The sequence below is a fragment of the Scyliorhinus torazame genome, chromosome 22 (assembly GCF_047496885.1).
Source record: "Scyliorhinus torazame isolate Kashiwa2021f chromosome 22, sScyTor2.1, whole genome shotgun sequence".
In the NCBI taxonomy this organism is placed as follows: Eukaryota; Metazoa; Chordata; class Chondrichthyes; order Carcharhiniformes; family Scyliorhinidae; genus Scyliorhinus; species Scyliorhinus torazame.
Genome location: NC_092728.1, coordinates 52,241,767 through 52,269,593, shown reverse-complemented (window position 1 = coordinate 52,269,593; position 27,827 = coordinate 52,241,767). Strand labels below are relative to the sequence as shown.

Sequence of the window (27,827 nt, the reverse complement as noted above, 5' to 3'; positions counted from 1 at the left end):
TCAGGTCCGAGGTCAAAAGGTCAAGGTGATATCCATTGTCGGAGTATTTGCATTTTAATTTGAAAGAATTATGAATCTTGTCATTAGGTCCCAAGAAATGAAATAATTACACAACATAAATTAATGAATTCCTATCCTGGTGTCTCCAACAGCAAATGGTGAACGGTTTTGCCTAATGCTAAACCGGTAATTATTTGATGAGTCAGTTATTGTTTGAAAAATAATTAGGATCTGATGTTCAACAAGTTTTTACATTCCAGATGGAATAAGGACAAGAATAAACTTTCACAAGGCAACACAACATTGTCCAATGAAGTAAACATAAATAATCACCCATTTTCCGATTCCTTTCTAAACCGGCTTCATTTGCAAAGTGGATCAAGACAGGACTGATATCCTTAATGGTGAAGTGGGGTCCATGGTACAATAATCTCTGCTAGTCATAATGGATAATTACAATTGTTATATGCTAGAAACACATTGCCCAAAAAGCTGATGCACCCTCACTGTTCCAGAAAAAAGCAAGACGGGCTCACCAGAAACCGTGAGCCCTTCATGGGACATGAGAAAGATATGCACCATTTATTGGCATCATGTATTAAAGATTAAATCTGAGACTTTTGGGACAAGACAAGGAGAACTTTAAAAAAAAACATATCGGCACTGTGAGGGTTTGGAATGCACCACCAGAACTAAGGTCAAAAGCAGAGGCCATGTCAACATTAAAGAACGGGTTGACCGGACCGGTAGGTGGCTGAAGGAAAGGGGCCTGGAGATTAATACTCGCGTGGAGATAAACAGCAACACAGGCTGATGTGCCAAACTTGTGTCCGTGCTGGAGTTTCTCTGTATTTCTACGCTGTTGGGCATGCGTATCACGGTCGGGACCTGTACCAAAGCGAAGGGCGTGTAAGACACCTTCCTCCAGTACAGTCTCGCTGAGCTTCCTATGACAGCCTGGGCCTGATACCAGATTCAGGCTGGAGCTACAATATAACTGCACTGTCGAGGTGAAGACAACCCACTTCACGCTGATGCTACAGTTGGGAATGTGCAGCACCGCAGGAATGTCAGAGACCAAGATCTGGGAATGTGTCACCTATCCAGCGGGTTGGAAAATCGGATGATGGAGAGGGAAAAAACATTCTAAATTTGATCTTGGGCGGCCGGGGGAGAAAGAGAAGAGAAAGAAACGAGAAAAAAAATGACATTGCTGAATGAACTATCTCCGTTGAGTATTACCTGAAAATTTTAGTCTTTCCTTTGAAGCTGTTACCTGCTGAGATCAGCATTGACAAATAATGAATTAACTTCTTGTGAAAGTGTCTGGAGGCCAATCTCAGGTCGAGGAAATCAACCGTGTTTGAAATATTTGTTCCATTGATTTTCATGTCATTGTTAATTTCACCATATGATGCTTTTGACCTCATACCCAGAAAGATTTGAAACAAGTCTACATAATTCCCTGCAAATTCCCAAGTCCATTAGTAGGAGTACTTTGTGCACCTCATCTTTTTTTTTAGGAAATGGAGAATTAAGTGGAAAGGTTATCATCTGAATATTAGTGCATTTGCAAACATTAGATCATCTCCATCCCTTAAACCCACTACACCCAGAGCCTGGACGCAGACATGGACACACTGTCCCAGCAAAACAAATTAAAAAAGCAAGTACGCCCATAGCAGCAGAAGAAAATGCAGGACGAGATCATTCTTACACATATCTTTACCATTCAAAACTGATGTCTTACCATTAGTACTCATTATTGCAATATATTCAGCCATTTAACAGGGTGTTCAGACCAATGATCAATCAATAACCATTAAAACATGGAAGGGACTCGTAGTGTATACATCCAATTTCCTTCATCAATTGGAGATAGCAATAGGATTATTTTTAATTGTAGAATTCTCTAGGCAACATGGAGAGGATCTAAAATCTCCTGACAGGTTAACCCACTCAAAATGCCTATTAAACCACTTGCTTGTCGGTGCATTTTTCGAATGTTTGAACCACTTCTTTTGGTCAGAGGTCAGATTGCACCTTTCATCAGAAGAGCCAATTAGTTTGTTTTTATATTAATTACCCTGACTTCACTGGAAGTGTTGTTCCTTTGAAGCAAGATAAATTGTTTCATTTGGCTGGTAAGCTAGGGCAGCCAAAATTCCTCAGAGACTCTGTCAGTCTCTGGCTACAACTCCAGCAGAAAACCCTGGATAATGGCGGAGACTCAGCTACTCCGAGCTTCCTTTGCGTCCAAGAGTTTCCTCTTCCCCTAGTAAGGAGCAGGACCTCTCCTTGATCCTTACAAGGCAAAGGATGAAGAGGGGATGGAGCCACCGGTGGCCGATCTTTGTTATATTAGTGCCCAACCATTTGGTTCTATCGGAACCAAGATATCTGTGGAGCCCCAATTCCTCGGTGAGGTGAGACACATCGGTCTTCAAATGGAGGAGGGAGATTCGGACTCTACTAATGCAGTCAAAGGCATGGGAAGCACCCTGAACCTTCCGAGAATGTTGTGTTTTATGAAGGCAAAGTGCACAGGAGGCCATTGCCTGGAATGGGGTTGGGTTTGAGGAGGGTTAGAAAGACATGATAATACAACCGAGGTTCTACATGTGCCCATTAGTGCCATTATACTGAGAAACCCCATCACTAACCCCATAAACTTTCATTGAAGGTGACAAATTGGAATGATTCCTAAATTTCAGAATTGTGAATTGTCTCTGCATTCTGTTGCCGATCAGAAACTGACAATCATACCCGAGAATTGTCTGGATTAAGCTACAACTTTATAAAGGAATTTTTCCCTCCACTGATTCTGCCATTGCTTTTCTCCTGCTTATTTAAGTATAATCTGGTGAGCCACAGTGGATGCCCAAAAAATTGGAACCATGGATTGTAACCTCGGATCACTATGAGGAAGCAGAGACACAAAGCATAGCCCACTCTGTGGAGCAATGCTTTGGATTCCCAGCGCTGACACTAAGTTGAAGATCCATGTGAGTTAGTTTGTCTTGAAGTTGGGCCATTGGAAACATCCACACTGGTCAAAATAAAACAGATTTGAAATGAGGTTCACACTCCCCAATGGCTGAATATATTAACGTAATCTTCATATTGGATTATGAAAGTTATGATATGTGAGGACTGATGAAGATTCTCCCACCTCTGCAACATTCAGTGCTTCACTGGATAATGCAATAGGAGCACAGCTTGATGAAAAAGTGCCAATCATTATAACATGAGGAGAACAAAGTATTGCCCACAAGTGAGCAAGTGCCAATTGGCTACCAAACCAAAATGGCACCGCTATTGGCCATTGAAGGCTTCACAAACAACTACTGTGGACTGGCTAATGCAGGTTGACTTTGTTTAACCACCGTGGCCATTTCTGAAGGTTAGCGGTTAGAGCAACACCTCCGAATTATGAGCCAGTGTAGCAACCATTATATTGTTCTTCAGTAATGGTAAGCTTAAAATAGTACTGACTACAGAATATTCTATTTTGCTTCGTGAATGATTTTGAACATCTACTGCATCAAAAATCATGTTGCTTTATAAAGGTTCTGTATTTAATGTTTTACTGATCTACATACTTCAGGGTTGTAGCCATTCCAAAGGTCTTTGCTACCAGGTTCAACATCCTTAAAGTTCAGGTGGATACTTGGCTCGTCCCTATTCCAAAATAAACTCCTACAAACTCAATAAAATTAATGTTGATAATTAAGTCCAACCCATGGGATACTACAAATTCAGCATCGATGTGAAGTGGTTTTCCCTGGTGTGATACTAAGGTTTTAGCATAAACATGAAGGTGGGTCTCTATCTAAGGGTTAAATCCTCAATCACTGTAGGTGTTGGAAGTCAGAAAGAAAAATAGCAAGTGCCAGAAATGGCACAGACCTAAAGGCCACAGACCTGAGAATCTAACTGTTTCTTTTTCCACAGATGCTGCCTGACCTGCTCAGTGTTTTCCAGCACTTCCAGCACGATTTAAGCTGAGTATTCCCCAGAATAGTTCCAAGAATCCATAGAATCCTTACAGTGCAGAAGGAAGCCATTCGGCCCATCGTGTCTTCAACGACCCTCTGAAAGGGCACCCCACCCAGGCCCACGCCCTTTCCCCATAACCTCACCGAACCATTTTGGACACTAAGGGGGCAATTTAGCATGGCCTATCCACCTAACCTGCACATCTTTGGACTGTGGGAGGAGGAGGCGAGGGCACCCGGAGGAAACCCATGCAGACACGGGAAGAACGTGCAAACTCCACACAGACAGTGACCCAGGGTCAGAATTGAACCGGGGTCGCTGGCACTGTGAAGCAACAGTGATAACCATTGTGCCACCGTGCCGCCCTTAGAGAGTGATGCCTTCTCAATAAAGGTTTTCCAGTTTTACTATTAGGACCAGGAACATGCCATTCAGCCCCTCCAGCCTATTCCGGCACTTAAATAAATCAGGTTGATCTGTGCTCGAACCTCGGGCGGGATTCTCTAATCCCGCGGCAAAGTTTCCACGCCAGCGTAAACGCGTTGTGTTTTACGACGGCGTGAACGGGCCGACCCGACGACTAATTCTGGCCCCTACAGGGGGCCAGCATGGCACTGGAGCGGTTCACGCCGCTCCAGATTCTGATCCCGGCGCGAACTGAGCGCCGCGGGATCCGCGCATGCTCAGTGGCGCCAGCGCCAACGCGCACATGCGCAGGCGCCAACACGCGCATGCGCAGTGGCTTCCTCCAACGCACTAGCCCCGACGCAACATGGCGAAGGGCTACAGGGGCCGGCACGTAGGAAAGGAGGCCCCCAGCCAGAGAGGCCGGCCTGCCGATCGGTGGGCCCTGATCGCGGGCCAGGCCACATCGGAGGCCCCTCCCGGGGTCGGACCCCCTCCACCCCCCCACAGGACGCCCCCAACCCTTAGACGGCGAGTCCCCGCCGGCCGCGAGCAGGTGTGGACGGTGCCGGCGGGACTCAGCTTTTCCACGACGGCCGCTTGGCCCATTCCAGGTCTGGAATTGGAGGGGCAGCCGCGTTGAGCGGCCCCCGTCCGGCGCTCTGCGGAGAATCACGTGCCGGCGTCGGGGTGATGTGGCCCAATTCACGCCGGTCCCAGGCTGAGAGAATCCTGCCCCTCATTTCCCAAGTCTCTTACTATGGCTAACAGGCACTGTAGCATGCCGAGGATTCTTTTATATATGATGATTTGTAAAAAGCGGAGCATGGCGGTACTCCTGCTGATATTTTCGGCCTCACCCCCTAGTCAAACATATTGGCTTCTCAGAGTTGAGGTACTCCAGTGCAGGGTTGAAATCTGAAACGGCCAATCTTCTTACACAACTTATCACCTTCACAATATCACTGACATCATGTTAAGTAGTGAAAGAGCACGGCCCAGCTGATTCTCTTTTACTTCACGGTGAGTATCGATAAAGTTCCTGCATTTAGTTTTAGTTTTAATAACAGGACCTAAAAGCACTGTTCTGTTTATTTTGAACACTGAGGAAAAACACTGGCTGCAAGTTTGCTCGAGTAGCTGGTCGCTTGATGCTGCTCCTTAATGCGACATTCCTCCATCACACACACACCCCTCTACCTGCAAACTAGCTTTCATTAAAAGAGGACGGAGATGAGAGTAGAAGCCAGATTTATGCTATGCTGCAGTTAGAGGAGCCCTGGTGAATGTTACTGGTGCATCCTCGAATGAGGGGAATATAGCGCTTCCTACGACTGCCAACGGGAACAGTGTTTTTTTTAAGTGTTTCTTAGTCATTCAAGCTCAGCTTGGCCTGAAATCTCCACCACAGGGTTAACAAACTGGTTGCTTGGGGAAGAATTTTAGTTGCAGCGGTGACTTTAACCACTGCATCACAATATCCAATAATGTTTGAAAGTTGGGTCAGCATTTAATGTTTGGTTGTAATGAACTGAAAGCTGTTTTCAGTATAGCAGAAGCACAGGCTGCTTAGTTTACAATCCGAGGGAATGCCACACAACATTCCACAAGGGCAATACCCTTACTAAATTGAAGTCAAGTGCATTGCAGAGTATGTGACAGTGTTCATCAGTCTTCAGGTCTAGTCTAGTCATTACAAATTAATAGTTAAAGGAGACATATTATCGCTTGATCACACTCGAAGCAGTGCGGAAAATTGAACTACTTTCCCACGTCGCTTTGCCTAAAGGAAAAAAACATCCAAACCAGTAACTTACAGACTGGACAGCATGCAGCATGTCAGCAAGTCAAGCAGGTGGACAGGTGAATAGAAAAGGATGTTACAAAGAAAGAAAACACACAACGAGGAAAGGGAAAAAAAATCAAATATTAAAATGAATTGAGAACTCTGCGAATTCACCATAATACAATAAACACCAAACCACAGAGTGTGTGTGTGTGTGTGTATGTGAGTGTGTGTATGTGTGTGTGTGGGTGCGCGCGAGTGTGTGTACACGAGTATGTGTGTACGAGTATGTGTGAGTGCATGTATGTGAGTGTGTTTATACGAGTGTGTATACATGTGTGTATGTATGTGCGAGTGTGTGTGTGTGTATGTATATACGAGTGTGTATATGTGCAAGTGTGTGTGTGCGCATGAGTGTGTGTATGGGTGGTCTCAATCTGTCAATATAAATGATGTGACACCTTCCATTGCTCTTGAGATGTTGATCTGGTTAGAATTGTCAGCCGTGCCCCAAGTCTTCTTTCTCATGTTACAAGAGACTCAGAACCTGTAAGTGATGTAAGCATGAGTGATTTATGACACCTTCTGATACAAGTAAAGGAACAAATGGTGAGCTCCGTCACCATTCTATTCTCCAGGCACTGTTAGGACGGGGCGTGGGGCAAAAGAAATGGGATACTTCCCAAAATTTCACACATGGCTGATCTTTTCTTTGGTTTTGCTGTTGAAAGTTGCAGGATCATCTCAGAGCATAACGAGAACTTGAATGGCATGTGGGCTGAATGTTGCAAAGGGCCATTACTGCAACAAGATAAGGGAGGAGGAACAACATATGGATTATGAAACAGAAGTGAAAGTAGGATCAGGTTCGACTGTGATAAATTTCACTCTCTTCTCCTCCCCTGCTCACCTGTCCCAGCTAAGTGGATATCAAGTACATATGTGACTTCAAGAGTTCCACTTGGACTAAAAAAAGATAAGGACCCGACGGAGTGTGGGTCGTATAGGCCCAATGTGGATGCAAAAGTATTGGCGAAGGTACTGGCGGGTAAGCTGGAGGAGTGTCTCCCGAAGGTGATAGGTGAGGATCAGATGGGGTTCGTGAGAGGGAGGCAGCTCTTTTCGAACATTAGAAGGCTATTGAACGTGGTTATGGGATCGGCGGAGGGGAAGGAAACAGAGGTGGTTGTGGCATTGAATGCTGAGAAGGCATTCGACCAGGTAGAATGGGGGTACTTGATGGCAGTTCTGGAGTGGTTTGGGATTGGACCCAGATTTATGAACTGGGTAAAGCTATTATATAAGGAGCCGAGTGCGAGTGTCCGCACAAACAACATCAGCTCGAGATAATTTTCTCTCCACCATGGGACTAGGTAGGGATGTCCTATGTCCCCCCTGCTGTTTGCACTCGCGATTGAGCCGTTGGCCATCGCAATAAGATGATCGGGGGTATGGAAAGGAATAGTGCGGGGAGGATAGAGCATAGGGTGTCCTTATGTGCCGATGACTTGTTATACGTGTCGGAACCGAGTGTGTCGATAGGGGGAATATTGGAGTTGCTTTGGGTGTTTGGGTCTTTCTCGGGGTACAAAATAAATCTAGACAAGAGTGAGTATTTTGTGGTGCCTTGGCTGGGGGTGGGGGCAGGGGTGGGGGGGCTGCCATTCCGTAGGGCAGGGACTCACTTTAGATACCTGGGGGTGCAGGTTCGCTGGGAGGGGGGGGGGGGGGGGGGCTCCGCAGGTACAACATTTCTAGTTTGGTGGGGAGAGAGAAAGCTGTTCTGGCACGGTGGGATGGTCTCCCTCTGTCCCTGGCGGGTCGGGTACAGGCGGTAAAATGAACGTGTTGCCGCGATTTCTGTTTATTTTTCAATGCCTGCCAATTTTCCTGCCATAGGCTTTTTTCAGAGAGATTGAGGGACTGATTACTTCGTTCAAATGGGGAGGGAAGGTGGCCAGAGTTAGAAAGGTGCTGCGACAGAGGGGAAGGCAAGCAGTGGGTTTGGGTCCTCCGATCCTGATGTATTACCACTGGGCGGCGAAGGTAGAGAAGGTGGGCAGCTGGGTCAGAGGGGTTGATTCCCAGTGGGTCAGAATGGAGGACAGTTTGTGCAGGGGGTCGGGATTGAAGGCACTAGCAACAGCGCCTCTCCCGATGGCCCCGGGGAAACACTCAGGGAGTCCGGTAATAATAGCTTCATTGAGAATTTTCAGGTAGTTTCGCCAACACTTCGGGTTGGGGGCAGGGTCAAGGGAAATGCCGATTCGGGGGAACCACAGATTTGAGCCAGGGAAGTGGGATGGAAATTTTCGGAAATGTGAGGAGAAGGGGATTAAGACACTAAAAGATTTGTTTCTTCGGGGTCGGTTTGCAGGCTTGACGGTGCTGGAATCGAAGTATGGGCTGGAGCAGGGGGAAATGTTTAGATACATGCAGGTTCGAGATTTTGCCAAAAAGGAGTTACAGAGCTTCCCAGTGGAGCCGGCATCCACATTGCTGGAGGAGGTGCTGACGACAGGGGGACTGGAGAAGGGGGTAGTGTTGGCGGTTTATGGAGCTATTTTGGAAGAGGAGAAGGCACCACGGGAAGGGATCAAAGCAAAGTGGAAGGAAAGGTTGGGAGAGGATATGGAGGAGGGGTTCTGGTGTGAGGTGCTTCGGAGAATGAACGCCTCCACCTCGTGCACGAGGTTTGGGGTGATACAGCTGAAGGTGATATAAAGAGCACACCTCACGAGGGCAAGGATGAGCCGATTCTTTCAACAAGGAGTAGATGTGTGTGAACGTTGCGGGGGTGGGGGGGGGTGGGGGGTGGAGGGGGCGCGAATCACGTTCATATGTTTTGGTCCTGTCCAAAGCTGGAGGATTACTAGAAGGAGGTTTTTAGGGTAATTTTTTAAGTGGTGCACGTGAAACTGGACCCAGGCCCCCGGGAGGCCATATTCGGGGTGTTGGACCAGCCAGGGTTGGAAACGGGAGCGGAGGCAGATGTTGTAGCCTTCACCTCGTTGATCGCCCGAAGGCGTATCCTGATGGGTTGGAGAGCAACCTCTCCACCCTGTGCCCTGGCATGGCGGGGGGGCCTGTTGGAATTCTTGACTCTAGAGAAGGTTAAGTTTGAACTGAGGGGAAGGATGGAAGGGTTCTACAATTCATGGGCATTATTCGTTATGCACTTTCAAGAACTGGATAACATCGAACATTTGTTGGGGAGGTGGGTGGGAGGATTGGGGGAGGGGGGGCGGTTTGTGTTAATGGTGACTATGGGCCATTCCTGATTCCCTTTTGTCATTTGTTTATGTGAACATGTGGGCTAATTTTGGGGGTTTGGTGGAACGATGGGATTGTTGTTATTGATATGGGGATTGACATGTTTGTTACTGATTATTGTTGGTGGGTGTAAATTTGGGAGAAAATGTGAAAAAGGAGAATAAAATATTTTTTTTATTTTTAAAAGAGTTCCACTTGGACTTGGTACCAAGGTATCTGACACAACAGAACTAAACTTATCAAGAGCCAGTGTTGTTCAATGCCACCTGAACATTAAAATTAACTCGCAAGTAACTGCAGACCAAAGATACTGGAAAATTCAGTATGCAGGCAGGGTATATGTTTCATTGGATGTTGGTACGGCTGGCTAGGCCAGTATTTATAGCTCATAACTTCCTTTGTTAAGTCCATGCGGTGTAGGCACACCCACAGTGCTGTTAGGGAGGGTGTTCCAGAATTTCGACCCAGTAACAATGAAGGAACGACAGTATAGTCCCAAGTCATGGTGGTGTGTGAATTGGAGGGGAATTTTCCATATGTGGTGTTCCCATGCACCTGCTGCCCTTGCCCTTCTAGGTGGCATAGATCACAGGTTTGGAAGGTGCTGCCTAAGGAGCCTTGATGAGTTACTGCAGTGCATCTTGTAGATGATACACACGGCTTGGTGTGTGTCGGTGATGGAGGGAGTGAATGTTTGTGGAGGGGGTGCCAATCAAGCAGGCTGCTTTGCCCTGAATAGTGTCTAGCTTTATCAGTATTGTTGGAGCTCACTTGTCCAGGCAAGCGGAGAGTATTCAATTACTGTAACCAACTTGTGCCTTGTAGATGGTAGACAGGCTTCGGGGTGTCAGGAAGTGCAGGATTTCTAGCCTCTGACCTACTCTTGAAGCCACAGTATTTTATGGCTAGTTCAGTTCCGTTTCTGGTCAATGGAAACTCCCAGAAGGTTGATCCTGGGGGATTCGGCGATGGTAATGCCATTGAATTTGAAAGGGCAATGATTGGACATGGGCATTGCCTGGCACTTCTGTTGCACGAATGTTACTTGACACTTCTCAGCCCAAGAAGTCTGAATGTTGCCCAGATTTTGCTGCATATGGACACGCATTGCTTCAATCTGTTTGGCTATATGACAGTATAGATCTTGATGATGATAGACAATTATTTTTGAATGACCTCTTTAGCTTCTTGCACTGGGTATGTCAAAAATAGACCTGCTCTTCAAGTGGAGAGATTGAAAATCCATCCATACTAAATTCCCTGTCGAGATCTCAATCTCCTGCCACAAATGGAATAAACTTCATGAGTTACTAGGGGAGGCCACTGGGTGGAGCAGCTCACAATATCAAGAGTGTGCAGATACAGGATCTCTGCTCTTCCATCCCCACATCCACTACCCAATCCCGTTAGTTTGCTGGATGATTGCGCAGCGAGGTTGTCTATGGGTTAGCACCTGCAATCTGGATGACTCCATGTTACCTGGCTTCAATATTTGGGGTGCAGAACATCAGCAGGTTCTGAGGTTTGTAAGAGAATACAGTAGTAGAAGTGAGTTTGTTGACAAATTATCTTTGAAACCTTCACGCTAATTGACTTGCAGCAGTGTTGTCAGAACATAGAACATACAGTGCAGAAGGAGGCCATTCGGCCCATTGAGTCTGCACCGACCCACTTAAGCCCTCACTTCCACCCTATCCCCGTAACCCAATAAGACCTCCCGGCCTTTTTTGGGCACGAAGGGCAATTTAGCAATGCCAATCCATCTAACCTGCACGTCTTTGGACTGTGGGAGGAAACCGGAGCACCCGGAGGAAACCCACGCAGACACGGGGAGAACGTGCAGACTCCGCACAGACAGTGTGGATGGATAATTTGACAGTGACCCAGCGGGGAATCGAACCTGGGTCCCTGGCGCTGTGTAGCCACAGTGCAATCCACTTGTGCTACCGTGCTGCCCAGAGGTTGCTGTGTGAAATTACTTGACTCCAGCTCAAAGTGACTATTTTGTTTTTATGTTGAACCGGGTGTAGCTGCAATTATGTGATTGTATGGGTATTTTTAAACTTAGAGGAGTGCACAGGAACATAATGAGTCTGCACATTCTGAACCAGCACAAATCACAGAGACAGAAAATACAGAGTATTGGAGACAATTAAATCAGAGCAAAAACAAAACAGGTAATTATTGCATGCAAACCTGTGGACGTAACCAGCAAAATAAATGGGCATATTAACACGTAACAGACTGTCAGTCAACAAACCCTTTCAGAGAAAAGGCCTTTCTTCATTATAATAAACCTTATATCATTCCTCATAAGGGCAGTCTTTGCAAAATATTGCTGCTTTTTGCTCATTTATTTGCTCCTTTTACAAAAGGATATTGCAAAAAGCAATTGGTAGCTGTAACCAAAATTGACACTAAATTACAAAATGATTACAGTTAAATTGTGATTTTAAAAAATCCTTGCCTCCAAACTGAAAAAAAAATGTAGTGGCTATATTTCAGACTTTACTAAAATCCTATTGGACGACAAAGTATAATCTAGGCCAATTAGGAGTTATTGTGTGTTGAAGCCTGTCCTATCAGGCCCTCATTTCCCAAAGGCCTCTACGGCCAATGGCAGTGTAGCAACAAGATGCGAGGGTCACGGTCATCATTGCTGGTTGAGAACAGACAACCTCTTATCTCATCTCTTACTTCAAATGTCCGGCTTCACTCATTTATTTTTGTTTCAAGGGGTGGCAAACCATACCTGTAACTTGCATTGAGCAAAACAAGTTCCCTATGACTGGTCCGACTGACAATGGGGATTGTGATCAGTTGAGGACCTCGCGACCAATGGCTCTGTAAAACCCAGTAAATGTGATACAACAGGGTAGGCTTCAAATCCAGGCTTTGCATGCGGAAAAATCCAGGGCTGTTAAATCACAGTAAAATGACACTGCATTAGAATCACAGAAACAAGAGTGAGCCATTTAGTCGCTGGAGCCTGATCCACCTTTCAGTTAGCTAATGGCTAATCCATAACTCCATTCGATCTATCCGCCTCAGTAATGTCATTTAAAAAGAACATGCACATTACATTTTTCTTCAAGTCAGACGATTGGCTGTAGGCAAAAAAAACTCATTATACACCTCCTCGGACACTCCATTCCTTCACCACCACCACTAGTTCAGAGTTCACTTACCATCAGCAATGGTCCTGCAGCAGAGAATAGGCTTACTAAATGACACAATATTTAGTAAGGCAGTAGAATAGCTGAGGACACCAGATATCTTCCTTTCCCCTACAATTATTGTGATTGTTGGAACAGTAGAGAAACCTAAGAAGGAACCTTTGTGACTGTACAGTAAATGAAAACGAACAGCAATGTATATAATTTTGAAAAAGCCAATAAAAAGATTTTTTTTTCAAAAAGTGACTGTTGGAACGAGGTATGCAAGATTTTGATAATTCTACCAATTTTTATAATCTGTAACATCTCTGGGTGTTATTCTGTAGCCACAGTTTAAATTAGATTGTTCAGTTTGAATTTCTGCTAGTTGGTATGCTTTACACGAGCTCAGGTTGTTTGTGAAGAAATAGTATTGTATTATTGTTTTACGAGTAAATTCCTTTGAGTTTTGAGTTGAAGCCTTAATGTGCCTTAATGGCCCACAATACAATTAGGTGTTTTATAAAATTCAGTTTGAAGAGTTGTCTAAAACAGTCTGAACTTAAGGTGATCTTGCATATAAACAAACCATGTATTGCTTTAATTGATTTCTACCAGAGGAGGGCCTTTATTTTATGATATCTATGGGGCTTGGATACAAATGTATTGACAAGAGAATGTGACTTTATTTATGGCTTCTTTGTCTCTGGTAGGAAATGTGCATTTCTGGCAGGAAATGTGCATTTGTTTATGATGGCATGTAAAGTGACATGCACTTATTTTTAGTCTAGATGGCTCCAGTTAGAGGTGGGGTGATACAAGATGATTTACACCTTATAGCCCATTGGTGGGATGAGTTTGAACCATCTCCAAAAAAGGAAGAGCTGAATAAAGAGAGCTAAAAGTTGAAGAATTAGTGGGCGGGATTCTCCGACCCCCGCCGGGTCGGAGAATCGCCGGGAGGGCGGCGTGAATCCCGCCCCGCCGCCTGCTGCCGAATTCACTGGCGCCGGTTTTCGGGCGGGGGCCGCGCCGTGCCGGTCGGGCGCCGTTGACAGCGGCCCCCCCGGCAATTCTCCGGGCCCTGATGGGCCGAGCGGCTGCCCATTTTCGGCCAGTCCCGCCGGCGTTAAAGGACATGGTCCATCCCGGCGGGACCTGGCTTGTCGGGGTCCTCAGGAGGGATCCGGCCCCGGGGGGGGGGGGGGAGCCCCAACGGTGGCCTGGCCCGCGATCGGGGCACTCTTTCCCTCTGCGCCGTCCTCGGAAAGGCTCCGTCATGGCCGGCGCAGGAAGAAACCCCCTGCGCATGTGCAGGAAACACGCCGGCGGTTCTGCGCATGCGCCAGAACACGCCGGCGTGTTTCCTGTGCATGCGCCAACCCGCGCCGGCCGGCGGTGACCCTTTGGCATCAATCCTTCCAGCGCCGGCCTAGCCTAGATGTGCGGAGGATTCCGCAACTTCCGGGCGGCCCGTCGCTGGAGTGATTCGCACCGTTCTTGGCGCCGGTACGGGCCCCTCTGCCAATTGCGGGAGAATCCCGCCCAGTGTCTGTGTTGGCACAGTGGCTTCGGGGATATGACTCTTCAGGACACAGTTGAACATCATTTCAAAGACAAAGGAGAGAGTCATTGGCAAGACCAAGAATTCCTGAGATTGAGAAACGATGTTGTCTTCACTGCTTCTTAGAAAGTAAATGTAAAATATTGCTCCTAAATCTTACTTGATTTATGAATACTAGTTATTCGTTCCTTGTAGGTCAAGCAAAACTGAGGTCCCGAGTGTAAGAATTGAAAATTTGGAGAGTTTCTTTTTTAATTACAAGGGGTTTATACCTCAAAATCCTAATCTGTACAGGCATGTTTCCACTGGAAAATTGAATTTTTTCCAATTGTGCCCACTGTGTGTCAGCCTGAAACGCTCCCTAAGTTTGGTGTGTAATGGTCAGGTACCGCATAGGGCTCCCTCTACTCAGTGTTAATCTCAGAAGATAAATCGAGTTGTAACTGAAGATTAAGAGTGGATTTTTCATCCAATCAATATGGACTGGGGTTCATAATTCAGATTCCACAGGCACAAGGCCAGTGCTGCCATCCAGTTGCCTCGCTAAATATTCTAACGGGAAAAGCAGCATGCCAGGGAGATGCAGCTACCACACAATTCCCGTTCATCTGATGTGGACACAAAAAGATGACAAAAGGTATCACAGGGTCTCTCCCCCTCAATGTGCAGGGTAGGTGGATTGGCCAAGTTAAATTGCCCCTTAATTGGAAAAGAAATTTAAAAGAATATGGATCTCACAACCACAAGGAAGAGTTGAGGTGCGAGGTGTAGATTCCTTGAGGGAACCCTAGAGAAGAATCTCAGTAGGGTTCGCGGAGTCTCAAACGAATCATAAATATCGATGCAGTCCAGTTGGTCTGTTTTTGTACTGCAAATTACATATAATTTTACGTAACTAGTTCTACAACTGTGCCTATTCATAGATTTGGAGCTACAAGGATTAGAAGATGTTAGTTTATTGGCCAGGTATGACTGAACATTGGGATTAAACTCATTGTTTCAATGATAAAATCATCTACGTAGGACCATTATTGCATTAAGTGCATACAGATAGAGGCCGGCAGGAAGTGAGCTGGAAGTTTCTATGACAATAAAGCCATTACAAGCTATCAGCTTAAGTGAGTCACAGAATGGACAAAGGGCAAGTATTTCAATGTATTTTCAATTTTACCACCACCTTCTCAAGGGCAATCAAGGATGGGAAATGAATGCTGGCCTCGCCAGCGACATACACATCCAGTCACCAAATTTTTAAAAAACATGTGGTGCAATCGTGCCAATGATAAAAGTTCACCTAGGACCTTGACAGCCCAAACAACTAATGTCGGAAAATCATGTCACAGATGTGGACTTCCATTAGAAGAAATATGAAATCAGATTTCTGGCATCCAGATTATATTTTCAAAATGTCCATCGAGTCCACCACAGATGGGTGAAAGCCCCACCCAGTATGTGTGTGTATTGGAATGGTGCAATGCAATAAAATAATCCTGTTTCCTCAACATTAAATGAATCAGTTGTGTTGAGTGGAGTGTCCTCTTTTTTTCAGGTGAAGAGGATCATCTCTTTTCTTCCTTCAAGCTGCGCAAACGTAGGACCTCATCCCACTGTGTCACGCACAAATGTTTTGTTCTCTCCTCCCCAAAGTGACCCTCATGGTGTGAATGAAATCGCGTCTCATTGTTAATGGGCAGGCCACTAATTTCTTAATTGGTTCCCTCTGATTACCTTGCTATTTTCCGACAGAATTAAATGTTTGAAGCAGGTCATTACTGAAGCAGTGCACTGTAATAGCTTCTGATTGGAGCTGCCCAGCCTAAAGGATAAGAAGTGGGCTGGTTTTCAGTTCCAATCTGAAACCCCACAGGCAATTATTCTCGTTCAGATGCTGTCATTATTGCATCGCTGCGTTTCAGCCGTGAGTGTGGCAAGGATGAGAAAACAAACGGGCAGAAAAGACAGAGAGTCACCCCATTCAAACGTCAAGATGGACCAACACTAGGATAATGGCATCAAAGACAGGATGGCATCTATAGAGGTAGAGATTGCACCATACAGAAGCTAAGCGGTTTGATAATTAATGTACACATTGACAATGTGATCCCCTGAAAAGGATCAGAAAAAAAAATGCAGTGGGGTTTTTTCCTCTTTGTTGGCCCTGTTTTTCTTCCTGGTTCACTGCCTCTTCCAGAAGATTGCATGGTTGCCATGAGGTCAGAAACATTTAGTCTTAATGCTCCAACCATCATGAGTGTGGGGCAGATTTGAGTGACCAGTTGGCCTTTCTCTGTCCATCAACCTTCTCTGGTTCTTTGTTTGAAAATCAGCCTCGAGAACACAGAATCTCACCAAACAATGGTGCCTGCTACTGTCTGGGGAAGAACAGGCCAAGAACACAGCAGACCAACCTAGGTCCATAAATCCACTCTTATGTGGAAATAAGTAGAGGACTGGGAATGCCACCCACTACAAACCAGATGAGTCCTGATCTTTAAACTGAAGCTCACATTTTGAAAGGAGATATCAAGAATAGGAAAGGTGACCATGTCTTCAGATGACTGAAAGTGAATCGAGTTAGTGGATGGTGGCAAGGTGGTAGTGGTGGTGGTTGGGGGGGGGGGGGGGGGGGGGGGGTGGTAAGTTAAATTTCAGGTGTTTCGACTTGAGTTGAGGACAGCATCAGGCTCCAACTAATTTCATTGTGGTTAAATAGTCTTGCAATGTTCACCACAAGCTAGCAGGCAAAAAAATGCCCATTTCCATGAGGTGCTGATGAGGAAACTCTGAGGGGAAAAAAGGCATTTGAGAGCACCCAAATAAATAACTGTCAAGGTGAAGGAAGCATCTAATCCTTAACTTCTAACCAACGTAGTTCCATAAATCTTTTGTTTATCAATGTTTTTACTTCCAATTAAATAGGGGAATAGGGAACCCCTCTACCTCAAACCAGATCAGTCCTAAATCTTTAAATTTAAGCTTAGACTCTGAAAGTGCACTTCAAGAGTGGGTACGCGGACTTAAAGAATTGTCATTTCAAAGACTGACGCACGGAAGTTTTAGTTATCCCACCATCTGGAGAAACAATGTAACTTGGTGCTTTTTGTCACTGTAAAATTATGTTTGAAGTCTAACTTTCCTGATAAAATTAGTTATCCATGAATTTCTGCATTTCCTGTTCCACCTGAAGGGTTCAGCCCCATCCGCAAATCCACCAAATTCTAAAATCCCAAAGAGCCACTCCAAACAAAATGGATCTCAACAGGTGGGTTTGGACTTCACTGTCCCGAGATAAAGTCAATCCCATTTTTACTACAATTCCAACAGCATTCAGATCCTTAGTTGCTCCAAATACTGTACCTTCTTTGACGGGAATGGTTGGTTTCTTCTGTCGAAGTCCCAGCAAAATGAAAAAGAGAACCAATGGTATAAAGATCTCGAACGCCAGTACCCACTGTAAAAAAAAGGGAGAATGAAATTTAGCACAGGAAAAGCTATGCATAGCAGCCATCAACCTCAAATTGTCAAGCATTCACATCAAGTCTTCCCCTGCGATTGGTTTTATAGTGATGCTCCTACAGGACCATAGAAAAAGTACTGCACAGGAGGAGGCCATTCAGCCCATCTTGTCCATGGCAGCCCGAGGCCACCCAGATGCCCTTTCTAATCCCACCTTCCTGCATCCGGTCCATAGCCCTGTAGTTTAGAGCATTTGAGGTGCAGATCCAGGTACCTTTTAAAAGAGCTTAGAGTCTCTGCTGCCACCACCAACTCGGGCAGCGAATTCCAGACTCCCACCACCCTCTGTGTAAAAAATGTCTTTCCTTAAGTCCCCTCTACAGCTTCTGCCAATTATCTTGAATCTATGTCCCATGTTTCTAGAATTCTCCGCCTAGGGAAACAATTTTATCCTGTTCACTCTATCTCTTCCCCTCATAATTTTGTACTAAATTAAGTCACCCCTCAGCCTTCTTTGTTCCAAGGAAAATAGTCCCAACCTATCCAATCTCACTTCGTAGCCACAATTTTCTAGCCCTGGCAACGTTCTTTTAAACCTTTTCTACACTCTCTCCGGAGCAATTACATCCTTCCTGTAATGTGGTGACCAGGATTGCACACAGTACTCTAGCTGTGGCCTCACCAGTGTTTTACACAATTTCAACATTAAATCTTTACTTTTATATTCTATACCTCTGCCAATGAAGGAGAGCATTCCACAAGCTTTCTTTACAACCTTGTCTACGTGAACTGCTGCCTTTAGGGACCTGTGTACTTGTACGCCAAGATCTCTCCCCCTCGCCTAGTATATTCCCATTTATTGTGTACTCCCTATAACTGTTTGACCTCCCTAAATGCATGACCTCGTATTTCTCTGTTAAATTCCATCTGCCACTTTTTCGCCTACTCCACCAACCTATCTATATCATTTTGGAGATTATAGCTAACCTCTACACTGCCCACCACTCAGTCAATCTCTCTTTTATCTGCAAATTTCCCAATCGTGCCCCCAATGTTCATGTACAAATCGTTAATATATAACACAAACAGTAAGGGTCCCAGCACCTAGCCATGTGAAACACTACTTGAAACAACTTCCCATCTGCCTCCCCTTCCAGATTGCCTCCCACGAATTGTGCCTTTCAATCCAAGCTTCATCGCTTACTCCACAGAGAGACTTGACAGAATGCTTTTTGTTAGATTGCATGTAATAGCACTGCAGAGAGCACATGTCCCACCCATGTGCATTTGCATTCCTTGTATTAATGATACTGCCCGCATACAACTATTCTTAATCCCTAATAATAGGCTTTCCCCATTCCAATTACTTTCCTCAATTCAGACCACATGACCAACCCAAATCTTGCATCTGGTACATATAATAAAGACACTGAAGTAAACATGAACTCTCCTTGACACTAAGATCATTTAATCAACTGATGGGGAAAACTGCACATACGCAAATGCACCTTCACGTTGGCGTCAGGGGAAACAGTGTTTTTGCTAATCTCCAGAGTGCCTTCACAACAGACACTATTCCTCAAGAGTCAGAGGTGGTTTGAAGTCCCAGTCTATAGATTTCAACACATCATTCAACCCAACACTGAGGGAATGCTGCGCTGCTGGATGTGTTATCTTCCATATTAGATAATAAATCAAGGCAGCAACTCTTAAGGCCCCCACATAAAGAAAAGTAGAGTACCCCTGGTGTGGTGTCCAATAGTAATCCTTCAAATAGCATCGCAATTGACCCTATGAGTCTTCAGGTTCCAACTTAAAGTCGCACTCCAGGACTTATAGAATCATAGAATATGCAGTGCAGAAGGAGGCCATTCGGCCCATCGAGTCTGCACCAGTCCTTGGAAAGAGCACCCTACGTAAGCCCACACCTTCACCCTATTGCCGTAAACCAGTAACCCCACTGAACCTTTTTGGGAACTAAGACCAATCCACCTAACCTGCATATCTTTGGACTGTGGGAGGAAACAGGAACAGCCGGAGGAAACCCACGCAGACATGGGGAGAACGTGCAGACTCCGCACAGACAGTGACCCAAGCCGGGAATCAAACCTGGGATGCTGGAGCTGTGAAGCAGCTGTGCTAACCACTGTGCTACCTTGACGACTGAGTCCAAAAGCCAAGGCAGACCTTTCAGTGCAGGACTGAGGTAGTCTGCGCCGTCTGATGAGACATTAAAGAGGCCCATCTACCTGTCCAGGTAGCTGGATAAGATACTAACGGACTCCTTCGAAATTCTGGCCAATATCTATCCTTCAGCCAACATCACTGAAACAGATTATCTGAGTCATTATCATATTACTGTTTGTTGGATCTTGCTGAGTACACACTGGCTGCCCCATTTCCTACATTGCAGCAGTGACTACACGTCAAAAGATACTTTGTTGACTGTAAAGTGCTTTGAGACATCCAATGGTTGTGAGAGGTGCTAAATAAACACAAGTTTTTTTTCTTCCTTTCAACATTTATTTATATAACTTTTATTTCAATAGCACTTGTGGGAGTTGGTTGTGTACAAATTATCTGCGGCTGCCACAATTCACAATATTGGCTGTACTTCCAAAGTAGTACATTGGCTGCATTTGCTTCAGGAAGCCCCGAGGACATGAAAGGTGCTTTATAAATGCAATGTCTTTCCTTCCAAGAGAATGATCACACACTCTATCGATACTGCAATTTGAATTAACAGCATCTTTGGAACCTGAACAACACAACACCAGAGACGAAAAGAGGTAAAAAGATGCACACCCACTGAAGATATGGGGCGGAATTCTCCACCCCCCCCCCCCCCGCCCCCACGCCGGGTGGGAGAATTGCTGGGTCGCCGCGCGTGTCCCGCCACGCCGCCCCAATGCCCGCACGCGATTCTCCCACCGCCCCACAAAAACCGCAGCGGCGAGAATCACGGCTGGCGCTGGGAGAATCGGCGCTCGCCGTTTGTAACGGGCAAGCGGCAATTCTCCGGCCCGGTTGGGCCGAGCGGCCTGCCCAATATGACAGGTTCCCACCGGCAGCGTCCACACCTGGCCGCGGGAACAGCGCGGGAACGCTGGGGGGGGAGGGGGGGGGCCGCCTGTGGGGGGGGGTTCCTGACCCGGGGGGGCCTCAAATGGGGTCTGGCCCGCGATCGGTGCCGACTGATCGGCCGGGCCAGCCTCTCTGAAGGAGGACCTCCTTTGTTCCGCCGCCCCGCAAGATCCATCCGACATCTTCTTGCGGGGCAGCCTCGAGGAGGACGGCAACCACGCATGCGTGGGTTGGCGCCGGCCAACCTGTGCATGCGTGGGTGACGCCAGTTATGCGGCACCGGCCGCGTCAATTACGCGGCGCCGCTTTTACGCGGCGCCAATGCCCGGCGCCGTAAATGACACGACGCCGCTCCTAGCCCCCTGGGGGTGGGAGAATAGGGGGCTGGGAGCGGGCCGGTTTTCACTCCGGCGTCGGCACTTAAACTCCCGATGGGAGAATTGCGCCCTGTGCTCAATAAGTGAAATTCAATGTGCCGTCAAGACCATTGTTTTTAAACCTCCTCAGTCCATCCTTGCGAATCGCTGCTGCTGCACATTCACTATATCGCGTGCTCCTCGGATGAGAGTAACATAGAACATACAGTGCAGAAGGAGGCCATTCGGCCCATCGAGTCTGCACCGACCCACTTAAGCTCTCACTTCCACCCTATCCCCGTAATCCAATAACCCCTCCTAACCTTTTTGGACACTAAGGGCAATTTATCATGGCCAATCCACCTAACCTGCACGTCTTTGGACTGTGGGAGGAAACCGGAGCACCCGGAGGAAACCCACGCAGACACGGGGAGAACGTGCAGACTCCGCAGACAGTGACCCAGTGGGTAATCGAACCTGGGACCCTGGCGCTGTGAAGCCACAGTGCTATTCACTTGTGCTACCATGCTGCCCAACAGTTTGTCTTTGGTACTGAGCCCTTACTTAGAAGGGTCTCTCAATCAGTTAACATCTTAAGTGCTTCCGATTCCACGCAATAACCTGACTGTTCAGCTCCCCAAAGGGATAGCTAAATATTGAGAATGTGAATTCTGCAACACAGCAAAAGGAATTCTTTTAAAAACGAGCAAATTAGGAGCACCCGCTACAAAACTCTAACACATCCGACTGAAACAAAGTGCGTTCAGTACACAAACTGCAGCACTGACTGAAAGGCCAAAAAAGGCAAACTAATAAACTTGTTTATCTTGTCAGAGAATTCCTCAAAATGTGACAGTGGTCTCAGTCCGTCTCCTTCAGGATGGACTGAATGTGGAATCCTCGCTCTCCTCCTTGGAACCTTATACCTCATCTGTCCCATTGCAAATGCATGTCAGATGCAATATAATGTGAATAAATAGAAGGTAATTCACTTTGGTATCAAAATCAGAAAGGCAGATTATCTGAATAGCTATAAATTGAGAGTGGGGAATGTACTATGAGACCTGCGTGTCCTCGTACACCAGCAGCTGAAGGTAAGCAGGTGGGTCCAGCAGGCAGCGAAGAAGGCAAACCGTATGTTTCACAGCAAGAGGATTTGAGTACAGGAAAAGGGATGTCTTACTGCAATTATACAGTTGGTGAGACCACACCTGGAATATTGTGCGCAGTTTTAATTTCCTTACCTGAGGAAGGGTCTTCTTGACATTGAGGGAGTGAAATGAAGGTTTACCAGTCTGACTCCTAGGATGGTGTGACTGATATATGAAGAGAGATTGTGTCGGTTAGGATTATATTCCTTGGAGTTCAGAAGAATGATGGGAATCTCATATAAACCTAAAATTCTAACAGGACTAGACAGGGTAGATGCAGGAAGTATGTTCCTCAGGGGCTGTTTAGCACACTGGGCTAAATCGCTGGCTTTGAAAGCAGACCAAGGCAGGCCAGCAGCACGGTTCAATTCCCGTACCAGCCTCCCCGAACATGCGCCGGAATGTGGCAACTAGGGGCTTTTCCTTTGAAGCCTACTTGCGACAATAAGCGATTTTCATTCATGGTGGGGGAGACAAGAACCAGGAGTCACAATCTGAGGAAACGGGTAGACCATTTAGGACTGCGATGAGAAGAAATTTCTTCATCCAGAGAGTGGCAAACGTGTGCAATTTTGCTGCCACATAAAATAGTTGCATGTTTTCAAGAAGCAGTTAGATGTAGCACTTGGGGTGAATGGTGGAGCAGGCTCGAAGGGCAGAATGGCCTATTCCTGCTTCTATTTTATATGTTTCTACACTACAAGCAGTTGTTTTTCTCTGTAATATCAGGCTCAAACACTAAACATTGAAGAGGTCAGCATTTACCATTGTCAGGGTTTTGGAATAGACACACTCCCAAGAGGAACCCTGAAGTTGGCCGAGGACATCCATTCCATTGAGACGTGAAACGAAAGAATAGAACATGAACCATTTCCTGTTTTTATTTCAGATTTGCAGCAACCACAGGATTTTGTCTTTCATTCACTGCCCACTTCTCTTCCAAGAATGCTCAAACTTGAGAGGTTCTGCTGTTCCACTAACAGGATTTGAGTCGATCGAGATCTCTAACATATTCCAGCTCTGATGAAAGCTTATCGAGCCGAACCGTTAACTATAATTTGCTCCCAGATGCTGCCTGACTTTCTGAATGTTCCCAATATTCTCTGCTTTTCTGACAATCACAGTCGGAATGTCTATTAACAACAAAAATGTCAATTCACAGCCTTAAAATCCATTTGCAGCAGGAATGTGCATTCACAGCCAGAATGTGCATTCACAGCCGGAATGTCCATTCACAGCCGGAATGTCCAGTCAAAGCTAGAATGTCCAGTCACAGCCGGAATTTACAGTCACAGCCGGAATGTCCATTCACAGCCAGAATGTCCATTCACAGCCAGAATGTCCATTCACAGCCAGAATGTCCATTCACAGCCAGAATGTCCATTCACAGCCGGAATGTCCATTCACAGCCGGAATGTCCAGTCACAGCCAGAATGTCCAGTCACAGCCGGAATGTCCATTCACTGCCAGAATGTCCATTCACAGCCGGAATGTCCATTAACAGCCGGAATGTCCATTCACTGCCAGAATGTCCATTCACAGCCAGAATGTCCATTCATAACTGGCAGTACCTTGTGCTGTTGCCTCATTTGAAAGCAGTTACGTCAATCAAAGAGCTCTGTGCCCTTCCATAGTATAGATATAGATCTCTGCCCCCTGCGGTTCAATTTGATATGTTGCACAGTCTGGCTGGGAGGGACCATTTAGAAAATACCCAGGAAGTCAAAAGGACTTTCTATGCAAAGATCAAAAGATCAAGAGCAAGTGATTAGAGCCCATCGCTTTGAGGAGGTGGGAGTGGCCGTTTAGGATCTGCACTGGAATTTCACTGTTAAAGCTGCACGCCCTCATGCTCGGTAACACTAATCACAAAAGCTTCCACGATTAAGCAGTTCCATACCCTTTGTACTTTGAGTTTTTATTTCAGATATTGTGCCAACCAAGGCTTTCACCTCGAGTCAAAAGCATGTGTGTTCAAGTCCAACTCAAGAGACTTGAGCAGATTAGAAAAGGCTGACACTACTGAGGGAATGCTGCACTGCTGGAAGGTTTTTCAGATCAGATATTAGGCTGAGGCTCCACCTGCTCTCTCGGTCGGGTGTATTACAAAGAAGAGCAGGAGGGTTACCCCCAAGTCTAATATTTATCCCTTCGCCTACATTACTAAAAACAGCTAAGCTGTCATTATATAATTGTTGTCTGGGAGCTTGCTTTGCGCACAGTTGGCTGCTGCATTTCCTGTGTTTCACCAAGGACCACGTTTCAAAAATGCATAAATTGACTGTAAAGCACTGAGAGTCATTGAGGTCAGAAAAGGCTCTATACAAATGCAAATCTCTCTTTTATTTTATCGCTTGTTAATTTAACGAGGGCATTAGGGGTGTTATAAGTGTTCTATTTTGTGATTTTCGATGTCAAGAACCATTGTGTTCTGCAACATATTGATTGAATATCGTAGGGTCTCCATCACTTGGTTGCAAAAAGCATTAACATTGCTTTAACCCCACTATAACCTCGGTGTCACTGTCCCCACACTGGCTGAATGGTCGTCACTGGACCTTCTAAGGTTTGCAGGCAACAAGGGCGAAGAGACTCCCAAGAAAAATGTGTGGAGGAGATGGGAGAGACAGGACTGCACACCCTGCAACCGATCTAACCCATCCACTGAAGGCCCAGAGCTGGCAGAAGCACCCAAGTGGACACAATCTTGCCATACGATAGAGTGGCAGCATTGCCACTCAGGTCTTCCTGTAACAATCAAAACTTTGAGGGTGGTAACGGTGGCGCAGTGGTTAGCACTGCTGTCTCACGGCACCGACGAACCTGGGTCGATCCCGGCCCCGGGTCACTGCAAGTGTGGAGTTTGCACATTCCCCCCGTGTCTGTGTGGGACTCATCCCCCACAACCCAAAAAATGCGCAGAGTTGGTGGATTGGCCATGCTAAATTGTGCCTTAATTGGAAAAAAATAATTGGCTAATCTAAATTTATACAATATTTAAAAATTAATTGAAACTTTGGACTTATCCATTACTTCCTTCAACAATGCTGTTTTAAAAAAATCTGCACTTTCTACCCCCATCACAAAGCATTCCGTTATTTGGTTGGGATGTTGAACGAATCCGAATGATTCAGCACACAGACTTCTTTAACTCTCATTCCCCTTGTACCGTGGGTTCACCAGAGCAAGACGCCAGCGTCTGCCCATTTTGTCTGCCCTGAATCTGCGTGTGGGGAAATTTCCTCGCCCCTGTGATGATATGCATCACTGTATATACAAGGGATTAATGTAAATACACTACAACTAAGTAAATACTAGAGGGAGCACCGGAGATGTCATGATATGCAAACATGCAGCTAATGAACACTTAGAATAGGACACAACCAATGAGCAGTCAAGACACCCACAGGTGGCATTACCACAAGGGGCCATTACACAACCCATATAAAAGGACAGGGCACACATGCTCTGTCTCTTCCACAGACAGACATCGAGAGAGTACATCAGGGTTGATCAGAAGCATCACACCCAGCACGTGGCTTAGAGCAGACTGGTTTAGTTAGACTGAGTTACTACAGTTAGATTAGCAGGAGAGTCGAACTCATTTAAGAACTGTGTTAATAGTTCAATAAACATATTGAACTCATTACAAAGTCTGGAGCTTCCTTTGTCAAAGCTTGCATCAAGGAAGCAGCTTATGCTACACAAAGAAGCATAACACAACAGCCCCCATATTAAAGAAACATCACGATCGCTGGTACGAATTTGAAATTCCAACTGACAAAAAAGTGTAAGGGGAAGTCAGATTAGCAAGAGACAGAAAATAAAAATCGTCTGGGAGAGGTGAGGAGGGATGAAAGGAGACTCGTGTGGAGAATAGACATTTGTGCAGGTCAACTGGACCGAATTTACGTGCTGTACAACCACTTTCCCCAGCAACCAGCTTCAATTCATTTGCAAATTCTCAGAGCTTTTGACTTCGTGCCAATATTTTCGGTTCAAACGTTTATTATAGAAATTTAAAGGCCTCGACGGTCACCTTTTCTTTAAAAAAACGTTCTTGCAACAACCTCAAGGTTTAAATGATACAAAGGGTAGGAGGGCTGGTCTGTGTCGGCAACAATGATTTCTGAAATCAGATGATGGAAAGGCTTGTGGGGAGAAGAGAGAGAGAGAGAGAGAGCGAGAGAGAGAATGACAAACATATGCTGCACTGCACAAGCTGTTAGGGATCAAGCAACCCATTTCAGCTACCGTAAAAGGGGACCTTAAACCGAGTGCTCAGGTAGAATTATAATCCGTGGAACAATTTCAATGGGAGACTTTAGCCGATTTATTTTGGGGGGAGGGGTGGGGAGAGGGGTTCTGAAGGGACCATTTAAGATTTTCATTCTATTTTCTTTTCTCCGCAATAAAGGCTGTCAATGTTCTCCTTGAAGCCGCAAGGGGGTGATTCGGTGGACATGTCCATGATGGTGAGGGGGTTTTGATGAGAGTGGATAGGGAAAGGTCGTTTTTCTTGGCAGCAGGATAAGTGACCAGGGGAACACGAATTTGGACAGCTGTCAGATAGATAAGCCAGAAAGCAAGATGAGGAGAGATTTATTTTACGCAGTGAGTTGTGATAATGTTCTGTTTGTGATGGGGGCAGGGGCGGTGGGGGAGGGGTGGGTGAGCTGGTGACAGTGGTAGACATGCAGACGGGAGTGGTGACTATTTTATGGGAGGGAGAACCAGACGTATTCTTAGTGGGGTGGGTGGCGGGGGAAATCTGCTGGTCTGGGGGAGGGGGCAGCGGCACGGAGCTGAATGGAAGGCACTTTTGGGAAGGTTAGTATGGGCATAATGGGGGGGGGTGGGTCACAGTAGCACAGTGGTTAGCACTGTGGCTTCACAGCGCCAGGATCCCAGGTTTGATTCCCGGCTTGGGTCACGGTCTGTGCGGATTCTGCACGTTCTCCCCGTGTGTGCGTGGGTTTCCTCCGGGCCCGAAAGACGTGTTGTTAGGTCATTTGGATATTCTGTGTATCCCTCTGTGTACCCGAACATGCGCCGGAATGTGGCGACTCGGAGTTTTTCACGGTAACTTCATTGCAGCGTTAATGTCAGCCTACTTGTGACAATAAAGATTATTATATTAAATGGTCTCCTTCTCTGTTGATTCTCTGAATCCTTGTTTCACTTCTCAACTTGCAAGCCCAGTGAAAATATCTGGAGGCAATTAGCTCAGACCAGAGTGAGGAGAAAAAATCCTATTCTTCTCCAGCTTCAATAGCAGCATCACCTTGTGGGATACAAGCGATTTTCAGGCGATTCCTGACGCCGGTGTGGGAACGGTGCCGTTTTATGACCGCAAATTCTGCGCAAAACGGCCACCGACTCCCCGTTTTGCTTGGGGCTAGTAGGCAGGCAGTGTAGAGCACCTGGCTCTAGCTGCTGATACAGCCGGAGGTTTGCCAGGTCCTTGGCCACACATGCGCACGGCGGAGGCCTGCAGCGGCTGGGCCATGCAACATGGTGGCGGCCGCGGGCGGACCTGGCCTCCCAAATAGTTCCCCCTCCACTTTGGTCAGGCTAGCGACCCCCGGACCACCCCCC

At 46.2% G+C, this 27,827-nt stretch overlaps 1 protein-coding gene across 3 annotated transcripts in view; it reads right to left on the bottom strand.

Annotated features, from left to right (window-relative positions):
• The window catches only part of abca2 (ATP-binding cassette, sub-family A (ABC1), member 2), a 739,176-nt gene that overhangs the window by 484,110 nt on the left and 227,239 nt on the right, over positions 1–27,827 (bottom strand). For 2 of the 3 annotated variants that reach the window (XM_072488215.1, XM_072488216.1), the window contains exon 2: positions 17,540–17,633. In XM_072488215.1, coding sequence (XP_072344316.1) covers positions 17,540–17,633 — 94 coding nt within the window. Of the gene's footprint in view, positions 1–12,215; positions 12,244–17,539; positions 17,634–27,827 lie in introns of those variants that run through there. The other variant, XM_072488217.1, reaches the window with a different exon arrangement.